Here is a 12584-nt window from a genome sequence, read left to right as displayed (position 1 = left end):
CAATTACAAAGCAATTATGAAATATAAGAACAAGAAGAATTATAAATTGTTAACTTTTTTAATATAGATTATTCATTAATTCTTAAATTCAAAATATGGAGTATATTAATATATAGGACATTAGAGTACTTATTTTTAAGTAAGTTCCATGATTTGTCTTTACAAAATTTTTTTATGAAGAATATAAAAAATATGAAAAACTGAAGAATTTTTAATATGTAAAATGTAATTTATATAAACATTTTTATACAAATATTCACGTTCATTCATTTCATATTCTTGATTTCAGGAGTAGATAGGTCGTTAAATTTTTACATAAACTTTAATATTATAAAATTTAAAGTAAATGACATTTAAAAAATCAAGTATTTTGTTTTTCCAATGAAATTTTTTTTCTTCGCTTTTTCTAAATCTTCATTTTTTATTGAAAAATTATTTTTTGCAAAATTTTAAGATTGTAATTATAGCCGGTAAAAAACTGATTAACTTTTATGAAAAATAATCTTCCTTAGATTATCGAAAGTGTTTAAAATTGAAGGAATCCTTTTAAGTGGTAACCCTTTTTGGAGCATTGCATGATGCTTAATCTTAAATTTTTAAGAAAACTATAAAAATGAGATTTGTATGATAATTGAAAAAGATAAAATTATGTTTAAAAGACAATAATGATAGTAAAGTTCATGTATTTACCATTCATTAATCATATCTTCTTTAAATACACCATAATTACATACATATTATATGAAATTTAACGAAATAATTTCATTAAACGGAAATTAACACATATCACAGTTTGACATAATTTTTATTTCACACATAATAAACGCAGTTGACACATCACAAATGAATATCAATGAGTAGTAATATAAACTTTGAAATTGCGACATTTAGAAATAGGCTAAAACTATCTATATGTATCTCTTCAAACAATTTAGGAAGTACTAGCTCCCATAGAATTGCATTTTAGTAGATTTGGCGCATTGCATGCTACAATGAAAGATGTGTTAGCGTAAAAGATTTTCTATAGATAGACTAAAATTGGAACACAACCTTGGGATCAATCAATGAAAATATTAGGTACATTTCATTGCAAACTGAATTTATCACTTACTTCGCTTACATCATAGTCATTTAAATCATAGTATAATAGAATGCTATCAAGAGTTAACCTAATGACATGTGATTAACTTATATTAAATTTAGAATTGTAATTATATCATAATACTTTACGAAATTGCATTACTAAACTATAAAATGCAATTACTAAACTGTAATTATAATGTCTATTTAATACTAAAAATATTAATATTTATAATAATAATTAATATTAATATTTATAATAAAATATTACTAAAATTACATTAGAAATTTCTAATTTCTAATATAATATTTTTTTTTAAATTATTATATTATATTTGTATCACAATATATATTATATTATATTATAATTATATCACAATATATATTTTAAATGTATAAATTATAATAAACTGTAAACAATTACAAATTTTCAATCTTTTTATAAGAATAATATTATATTTTCATTAAAATTTTTGTATATATTTTATATATCAAATATAAATTTAAAATTTTTATAGCCATTATATTTTAATAATTGCGTGTATATAATATTTAAAACAACAATAACTACAAAATCAATCTTATTATAATATGGAATAATATATTTTATTAACCATAATAATGTTTCATTACTTAAATAGATGATTCATTCATATATATTTCGTATATAATAATATACAATATATAATTTATGCATTATATATCTTTAAGTTTTATATATCTTATTTATATTATTATATATCTTAAGTTATTTAAAAAATTTAAAAGTTATTAAAAAATGGTATTATAATTTTTTATGAAATCTAATAATTAAAATCATTATTTTGTAATATTAATTTTTAAAAAATCATAATATTTTGATAATATTTTAATTTTGTCATATGTCAATAATAATTTATTTATATTAATATAATAATATAATAAAATATAATAAAATAATATAATAATATAATAAATAATATATTAATATAATAATATAATTATTTATATTTACATTATATTTATATTAATAATGATTATTTTCTTGAAAATTTTTTCTCAAAATTATAAAGCATAATGAATACATTGCGATAACAACAATTATTATTAATATAAAATGAATAAAATAAATAATAAATATTAATTTAAATATAGTTTTAAATTATCTTAATAATAACTATAATAATTAATAATATTATAATAATTATAATCTAATTAATTTAATATAATATATCAATTTAATTATAATATGTATACATATGTTTTATATTTACATATATATATATAAATAATCAACATTTTTTTATATTTATCAAATTTTATTGCATACAATTTTACATATATAATATATATGATAATATATATATAATACTTATTTTTACATTACATTATATAAAATAATTTAATTTAAAAAATAACATTTTTATAAATTTTATATTTTTATTTTAGAATAAAAAAATGTTTTTATTAAATATTAAAAAATTTTTTTTTCGAGAATTTATTTTTTTTCTAGTCTAATTTAGTTAATAATTACTAAAAATATGAATTTAATTATTTTTTTCTAATTGAAGCTGAAGTTTTTGTTTTTATAAGTTTAAATTCTGACGAATTATACGAAAGGTAGGCACGCCTGCGCCGTATCGATCCGAAATTGACGGTCTCGTCTTTCCGTAAATGGAACAGTATTGTCCAAGTATGTACATAATAGTTCGATGAATTTATCACGTTGAAGAACATGGAAAATTGTTTCTTTGATAATAATGCGTTGTTCCAGTCGAAAGTTCCTAATCTGGATCATTTTAATGTTCCTTTTTGTTCTGATTAGTCATCTCTTAATTAGTCGTGAATTATATTTATCAATATTAACTATTACTGATATTTTAATATCAAAAAGTCATTTAAATTCTCAACAAAACATCCAAATTGGAGCACCTGCTTTCTCAGCAGGCATGTACATGGCAGGTCTACATCCTGGGAATAGAAGTTTTTGTAAATGGTACCATGATCTACCAAATGCACTTTCGTATCCTGCATCCAAAGTCACCTGGAGCCCTGAAATCGGTGAGAAGAGTCCCTACAGAGTTCTACCGTTTGTATTGCGCGGAACCGAGGAGAGGAACAAACTGCCTCAGGTGACCTTTTGCACGCACGCCACTGCAGATCAGGTCTATGGAATCGTGGAATTAGCTCGGAGATGGGAGGGCCCATTAAGTTTAGCCGTTTTCACGCCTGGCCTCGACGCTGGTATCGCCGTTGCTCTCCTCGATCGGGCCTGTCGATGCGAACCTGAAATGTATAAGGTTTTCTTATGCACTCGCTGTCAAAACGGGTTAATAGTTCAATAGTATTATGATTAAATTTAAATATTATACATATATTGCAATTATATTTTCAATTATTTTATCTGCCTTATTAAATACATAATTAAATACATAATAATTTTTTATTGTCAAAAATATTTCATAAAAATTAATACGATACAGGATTTTGATATAAGATATCTAGTCTTTGTAAAATATTTATAAGTATATATGAATATTTAACTAATTTACAAATGCATATATATCATATCGTACATACAATAATTTAAACAATGTACATAAAATCGTTACAAAATATAATATCAAAATCTTAACACATGTTTTATTACAGGTTTCTATTCACTTGGTATTTCCTGTTGATCATCCACCAGCTTTAGGACAAATTATTCAAGTTGAAGGTGATTGTTCTGCATCTGATCTTCAGAAAAGAGAAACAGAAAGGAAACAAAAGGGCATGATTTATCCTATTAATGTGGCCAGAAATGTGGCTAGAATCCAAGCAAATACTACTCGTGTTCTAGTAACAGATATTGAATTATTACCTAGTCAAAAATTAGCATCCGGTTTTATGAAAATCGTCCGTGAAAAACCACCAAAAAATGATGTTATTTTTGTGGTACCAATATTTGAAATAGAATCAAAAGTTTTACCACCTTCGACAAAAAAAGAATTGCTTTTAGCAACAAAAGCTGGTTTAGCCGTATATTTTCATAGGTTTGTGCAAATAATATATATAATTATATAAAAATAAAATTTACATTATTATAATTATATAAAGATAAAATTCACATATACATTTTAATTTTGTACATAATATATATTTTTATGAATAAGATAAAATATGGAAAATTCTTTTTTTATAGATTCCTCTGTTCACATTGTCAAAAATTTCCTGGACTTACTAGATGGTTAATTAGACCAGACCCGGGTAAGGTGAAACCACTTATTATTACGAGAAGGGAATATCCACATCATAGATGGGAACCTGTATTCATAGGAACGCAAAATGATCCCTTTTATGCTGAAGAAATGTCTTGGGAAGGTAGACAAGACAAAATGAGTCAGGTAATACACGCATTTATCGATACGACCGATTATATTACATGATAATAGTTATATTAATCAATAATTATAAAAAATATATTTTATGATTTAAAAATATATTTCTATAATTATTATTATAATAATGATAAATGTATTTATAAATTAAACTTTTTAAAACAAAATGTTGTATTAATAATAAATATTAAAAATATATATTAAGTTTCATTTTACTGTTTTTTATAGATGTTCGAGATGTGTCTTTTAAATTATCGTTTAATTATACTTGACGGTGCCTTTTTAGTCCATACACCAGGTATTAAACGAAAAATAAAAATTGATGCAAAAAAACAAGCATTTTTAAAATCTCACGAAAAAAAAAATGCTCAAATATATCAACGTATAATTAAGCGTTTATCGAAACGATATCCTATTAATCGTAAATGCGCGCATTAATATTTTTCGATAACAGAAATCAATATTCAAAAAAAATTGCTTTTAATATAAGAATAAAATTAAATATAAGAATTAAATTAAAGATATATAAAACAATTATATTATTTATTTAAAATTATAGAGTTATAGTGTATGTGTTATCTGACGAACTAATATTTTGACGATGAGTCTGAAATATTTGTAGAACAAATGAAATATCAAAAGAATGAAATTCATATAGTATAATTTACTCTTATAAGAATTTAATTATATTTTTGATTATTTTGATATAATTAATTGTTTTTATGAAATTTTAGTTCATCAAAAAAGATATTTACTATAATCGGCCTAATATCATTTATTTGAAAATAACATATTGTATTTATACTTACATTCGTTGTAAAAAATTGTTCTTAGATTTATAAATGAATGAATATAAAAGAAATAATAAAATGAAAATGTGCCTATATAAAAGTTGTAATATTAATATTATAATTCCATAAACAATATGTATGTATAATAATGTTATAATAGTAATATAATAGTAATCTTTCAGTCAATTAATTGTTAACATAAAATATATTACGCATAAGAGATATAAACATATATCATAAAAATTATGAAAATATATTTTTCCATTATTTAATATAATTATCTATTTGATAATATAAAATAAAGTATTAATTTGAATCATATATTTTATGATTTAGATTTTATATAAAAAATATTTCAAATTTATAATGTTATATATCATTATAAATAATTTTTCTACATATGTTTAATTTATTTATTATATAAATATAATGTATAAATATAATTTTTATATGTAAATATAAATTCATCAAAATCATCATTTATAATAGTAAAAATATAAATCCACTTTTTAAAAAACGAAATAATTTTCTTAAATCAATTTTCTTGAATCAAATTTCTTTTGAATTTTTTTGAAAAATTAGAAAGATTAGTTTATTATATGAAATATAAAAAAAATATTGTAAATATTGTATATAAAAAAGTTGTAATTGATTGAAAGAAGATGTAAAGAAAATATTGTAATAATCATTTTTTATCTGAACTTATAAATTAAAAAAATATATTTTATAAGTTTTTATCAATTATATATATATTGAAAATTTTGAAATCAGGTAATATTATGATTTACAAATACTTAAAAAAGCTGAAAATTGTAGTTTTTTAAAATTTTAATAAATCTAAAGATTGTTATATTTTTCGATATTTATTTCTTATTTCTGCATCAATTGATTTTGATGAATTTTCAGTATATATATTCAGTATATATCTGATATAAACAAATTATATGTTTGAAATTTTCATAGGATCAGATAAAATTATAAAAATTGATTTTTACTATTTTCTTCATGATTCTAATCAATTGCGACTTAAAAAATTTTTTTAATTTCCCATATGTTATGTAGTAAACTAATGCTTTTAATTAAAAAAAATTTAAGTAGTTTTCATCTGAAAAAAATTATTCTTAAACTTTAAAAAAACTTTAAAAAATTTTTTTATTTTTGATAAATTTATATTTTTGTCTGCTATTGTACATAAGAACATATATGCATTATATTATATATCTTGTTGATATTCGCATATAAAAATAAAAGAAAATAAAAGAAAATTTATGTACTCGTTTTAAATTATTGAACATTGTCTTAACTAATAATATATATAGAATGTTTATAAAAATGTGAAACAGTTTTAGACGTCGATTATAAAAATAATACTGTAAGATAACTGATTAAAATAAATTGATCATATTTTAAAAAATAAACTCTGACATTTTTTATATATAAATTTTTTTTTGCTTCTAAAATGAATTTTTTAATTCTTCCACTTTTTTAACTTTATATAAGATATTAGACATCAGATTAATTTACAAAATAAAACAATTACGCTAATATAATATATATATAAATAATATTTATTAATTCTTTAAAATAATTAAAAACAATCTATATTTATATACAATTTTATGTTTAATTTGAATTAAATTATTACATTTCTCGCTTTATAAGAATTAATTTTTTAAGCTCGAGATATTAATTCTTCTTAATACAGCACTGTAATAATATGAAATATCAATAATTGAAAGTTAAATCAAAATTAATCTCTGAAATTTGTTGTAACTAAATATGTAATCTTTTTATACAAATTATTCATAAAATTTCGTAAATAATATATTTTATGTTAATTTCAATTAACATGAATAATTCGATATTTGAATGTGAATTTTGATATTTCTTAAAAAGTTTAAATTTATATTCATAATATTCGCCTGCTGGGATTAAAAGCGAGGTTATCCATGAAATATTCGTTATCAGAATGATTAATGATTATATATGCGTCTAATATGCATTTAGCATTTGAAAATGATGGACATATAAGAAAAGTAGATATTAACACTGAATAATCGATTTTAAATAAGAATTGAATGAAAAGAGATAATGATAAATTATCTGCTTATTTCAAAATAAGAACAGAAATAAGAGTCAATAGAAAAATTGAGTTACGTGTATTGAAGTTACAGGCTCAGTCTTCGAGCGGTGGCGTATAAGCAAAGAAAGGTAGTTGAAGTGTTTTTTATTAAAGAAGTTAAGTAAGTACGTTTTTAGATATTTTAATTCAATAATAGTTAGCAAATATTTAATACCATTATAATATACATCATTAATTGTAGCAATTATAACAATGGATATATTAAAGAATGTATCATCGGCTTTTTGGTCAACTGATGTTTGGTTACCGCCTAATATAACGTGGGATGATATTAAACCTAATTCAGAAAATAAATACACAAATTTTCAACATTTAATTTATCCTTTACCTATGGCATTATTTCTTTTGATAATCAGATATGCTTTAGAAAGGTAATCATTCTATTTTATTGTTAATATATTTTTTCGATTTTATCATTTTTAAAATATAAAATTTATAATTAAATTGAGGTTATAATATATATATATTTAAGTAAATATTTATATTTTACGTTATTAAAACAGTTTATTATTTTAAAATATTATTTTTTAAAATATTTCATTAAATATTTAATATAAATTATAGTTTATTATGATTTCAATATGTGATAATATACATAATATATATATTATTTAATTATATATATAAACAATATATGATAATTTTTATAGATACTGTTTTGCACCTATTGGTAAGTCTCTTGGTATAAAAAATACAAGAACAAAAAAAGCAACGCCAAATGAAATATTAGAAAAAGCCTATACTAGTAAAAAAATTAAACATAAACAGGTAAGTTTATATCAGTTTATTTTCTAATATTTTATTATTTTAATATAATATAATTTAATTATTGGATTAATTTATTTTATTCATATAATTTATTATAGAATAATAATAAATATTTGAATTAGAAAATATTTTATGATTATGAATTTTATAAAGTTAATATACGATAAAATAATAGCTATTTGATAAAATGTATTATAAATTTTTAAAATAAATAATATTAAAATAATATTACTTTGAACTGCTATGTATTTCAATATTAGACAACAATATTGTTATATTACATGCATTAAAGATTTGTTGAATTCTAAATAATGTGTTTAATATTAGGTTCTTGAAACAGATGTAATCTAAGTCAAAGTAATTGCACTGAGCAATTAAATATTATGGATTTTTTTATAATATATGGATATATTTTAAGATCCTGGCACTGGCTAAACAATTAGATTGGTCTGAACGACAAGTAGAAAGATGGTTGCGATTAAGACGTACTCAGGATAAGCCATCAACACTTACAAAGTTTTGTGAAAACAGGTTAGTTTTATATTACAAGATATAAAATGCAATTTTTTATTTTCACTTACAAAAGAATAATTTAATAAAATAAATTTTATACTAAAATTTATGATATTAATTTTTGATATTGTATATAATTTAATTAAATTTAATTAAATTAAATATCTATTTTTCTGTTATAGCTGGAGATGTTTATATTACACATATTCATTTATTTATGGACTCATTATTTTATGGGACAAGTTATGGCTATGGGATATAAATTACTGTTATTACAATTATCCATATCATCCAGTTTCAGATGATGTATGGTGGTACTATATGATATCAATGGCATTTTATTGGTCTCTAAGTTTCTCTCAATTTTTTGATGTGAAAAGAAAAGATTTTTGGCAAATGTTTATTCATCATATAGCTACTATTATATTAATGTGTTTCTCATGGATTGGAAATTTAACTAGAATTGGTTCATTAGTATTATTAGTACATGATTGCGCAGACATTTTTTTAGAAGTAAATATAAACATTTATAATATACTGATTATAGCAAGTTAATAATAATAATGTTAATATTAAAATCTTAATGTTAAAATTTTATATTTTTAGGCTGCAAAAATGGCTAAATATGCAAATTACCAAAAATTATGCGATTGTATATTTGTTATTTTTACAATATTATGGATTATTACACGTATAGGTCTTTTTCCATTTTGGATAATTTATAGGTATGTTTTATTTATATTGATTTTTAATTCTATACAATTGAATTCTAATACAATTGAAATTGTTTTACTTTATTAAATATATTATATAAAATATTACAGTACATCAATAAAGGCACCCCAAATAGTGCCTATGTTCCCAGCATATTATATTTTCAACTTCTTATTAATTTTATTATTACTTCTTCACATGATTTGGACTTATTTGATTCTTAAAATTGCATACAATGCTTTTTATGCTGGTCAAGTAAGCTGTATATATATATATATATTGCATATTTATTATATTATTATTTATTGTACATTATTATAGTAAATATAATTACGAAATATTTAATTTTAAATTTAAATAAATAATTTTTTAGATGGAAGGTGATATTCGTAGTAGTAGCAGTGAGGATATTTCAGATACTTCCTTGGATAGTACTCCATTGAATAATTCTACAAATTATATTACCAAACAAAATTCGAGACAAAAAATTCACTAACAAATAACTTTCTAGAAAAAAAGTTATTATAATGCAAAAGTTAGTAATAACGCAAGAATTCTATTTAGCCGAGAGTTAATTTATTTCAGCGAATTTAATAAATCTTTGCATTTATCATAGTATAATAATTAAAGACATTAACTTTGATAAAGAAATTAAAAAGGTCATTGACCTTTAAAACATTCACTTGCTTTATTATTTTTAAACGTAATTTAATATTCTTATACAACGTAAATAAGTCATAAAATTATTTCATACATCAGTCATTTGTTACTTTTAATGTCGTTACATGTAGAAAAGTCAACATTAAGAATTATGATTTATTCTTTTTATTACTAATCATTTATTTGTACATATTTTATTTAACAATTAAGAAAATCATATTTCTTTTGTTTTTTTTTTATTTTTAAAGTAAATTTTGATTATTTACTCAAACAAATAATGAGCCAAAGTTTAAAAATATTTAATATCTGCAATTTCTAAATCTTTTCAAAGTTTAGTGTTTCCATTATATTTAAGAATTTATTTATTATTCTCATACACTTTATAAATGTCAAATAATATTTTAAAATTTTTGAATTAAAAAAATTAATAATAATATTTCTAATAAGTTTAACTTTTTTTATTTGATTAACCTTCCCCACTTAAATTTTTTGAGAATATTTAATTAATATAATAATTAATTAAATGATATTGTTATGATATTGTTTCTTGTATAAGAATAAATGTATTATTTTCTACTTTATTCTTGAAGATATATATTAACATATAGACTATAAAAGTTATCAAAACACATATTAATAAAAATCTAGAACATGTATATAAATGTATTCATTTATTAAATAACAAACAAAATGAAAGATTTGTAAATAATTGCTTGTACCATTCAACTTTCATGTATAATTTGTATTGTTAAATTTTTAAACAAATTTATTTTTTTTATATGAATTCAAATTTATACAATCTAATCTAATTTATAAATTCTTTTGTAATTCATATATGTAAATTTGAATAATATTTTTTTTTAATGAATGTAATTATTAATAATAATGATAAAGGTTTAATTTGATAGGTTTATATTAAAGGTAAATAATGATAGGTTTATTTTGGAAAATTAATTTATAAATTAATTTGGATATATATATCTTATAATTGTTTAAATGTAATTATTAATAATAATGATGATTAGGTTAAATTTTGTTCTCTTAATAATATAATAATATAATTTTTATAAGAAATATCTTAATATAATTTTTTTCATGTTTTTATGTTTTTTAATAATATTTCAAATACTAAAATCCAAAAATATAAATTTTAATTCCAAAATTTACTTTATCAAAGCTTATGTTAAATTACATATTTTTAGGATTTTGATGCTATATTGATGTAGTTCGTTGTATATTCATTCGATGAATCTGTGACTGTTAATAAATGATATTGTCGACATTAATCCTTTTATTATCTTTGTTACAAAAAAAATAAATATATATATAAAATACTTATGCTGTTATTCTTTTATTAAATTATTGAATTATTTCATTATATTTTTGTTTATTTTGATTGTATTAGGAATTGGAAATTAATAATTTCTAATAATTTGATTAACTATTATTTCTAATACATGCAATTGTAATTATGATTAAGAAATATATATATAATTCGATTTATTTTTCATCAATAGCAAAATATTTAATTTTCTTTTAGTCAAAAATATCATATTTCTTTCTTAAACATCCTAGACTTTTTTTTGCAAAATTTATTAATTAATTAGAAAATTAACAATTTATAAATTAATTAAATTATAGATTATTATTTTATAATCATAAGTTAAATAAAATAATTATATAATTTAATGAATCTCCATAAAATATTTTTTAAAATATTTTTTTAAATAAAAAATCATTTCGAACATTTTATAAATAAGACGAAATCATTTTGAAATCTAATGCATCAAGATATGAATCGAAAAAATATCCAAATTATTATTAAATTTATCTTATTATGATTTTATATTCTATATTCTATATGTAGATTCTATATGTATGATTGTATATGTAAATTGTTAGTTAATAATTAAAAATAGATGCTAATAAAAAAAATCATAGAACAAAAAATTCTTTAAAAAAATTTATTAAAATATTTTTTTCGTTTCTACATATTATATATATATATATATATATATATATATATATGTAAAAATTAATATTTTATTTATAATATTATATATAATAGAATTATTATTAGTTATAATATTGTAATGTTTATAACAAAACATATATATTTACAAAATATATTAACAAAATATATTAATATATTTCAAAAAAATTTTGAAATATATTAACAAAAAATAAATATCATATTTTATAAAATTATAAAATTATATAAATTTATAAATAATTAAAACGAATTTGAAAATTTATATCACTAAGAAATTTTTTAAAAAAGTTTTTAATAAAATATACATTTATATACATTTTAAAAGTATAAATTATTTATATATTTTTAATTATATACATTTCATATTATTTTAAAAATGTATATTTATTTTAATATTATATATTTTTAAATATACATATAAAAGAAAAAGTTAAAAAAGTTTTATAAGCAAAATGCAAGAAAGTTTAAAAGTTTATAAAATTTTTTTAAATTTTTTACATAAACATTATCCTATTAAAAAACAAATGTATAAATAAATAAATAAAATATAAGAAATCATTTAG

The 12584-nt window shown here is 19.2% G+C and overlaps 2 protein-coding genes and 1 long non-coding RNA gene across 3 annotated transcripts; 2 read left to right on the top strand and 1 right to left on the bottom strand.

Annotated features, from left to right (window-relative positions):
* Positions 1-2357: 2357 nt before the first annotated feature.
* On the bottom strand, positions 2358-7558 carry LOC133665741 (uncharacterized). The gene is made up of 2 exons (XR_009828986.1): positions 7388-7558; positions 2358-3345 (listed from the first exon to the last, which is right to left on the bottom strand). It is a non-coding gene; the product is annotated as an uncharacterized LOC133665741 (long non-coding RNA).
* LOC107992932 (beta-1,4-glucuronyltransferase 1-like) lies at positions 2820-5330 on the top strand. The gene is made up of 4 exons (XM_017049054.3): positions 2820-3359; positions 3712-4094; positions 4244-4445; positions 4668-5330. The coding sequence occupies exons 1-4, from the start codon at positions 2820-2822 to the stop codon at positions 4875-4877; spliced, it is 1335 nt and encodes a 444-aa protein (XP_016904543.1). The 3' UTR covers positions 4878-5330.
* Positions 7559-7565: 7 nt separating the features above from the next.
* On the top strand, positions 7566-11362 carry LOC107992919 (ceramide synthase 6). The gene is made up of 7 exons (XM_062072037.1): positions 7566-7744; positions 8024-8141; positions 8560-8672; positions 8837-9167; positions 9261-9379; positions 9479-9623; positions 9742-11362. Exons 1-7 carry the CDS (start codon positions 7566-7568, stop codon positions 9862-9864), a joined length of 1128 nt encoding a protein of 375 aa, XP_061928021.1. The 3' UTR covers positions 9865-11362.
* Positions 11363-12584: the final 1222 nt, after the last annotated feature.

The sequence above is a fragment of the Apis cerana genome, linkage group LG2, assembly GCF_029169275.1.
Source record: "Apis cerana isolate GH-2021 linkage group LG2, AcerK_1.0, whole genome shotgun sequence".
Taxonomy (NCBI): domain Eukaryota; kingdom Metazoa; phylum Arthropoda; class Insecta; order Hymenoptera; family Apidae; genus Apis; species Apis cerana.
The sequence above is the reverse complement of the archived record's forward strand: the minus strand, read 5'-3'. Positions and strand labels throughout refer to the sequence as shown.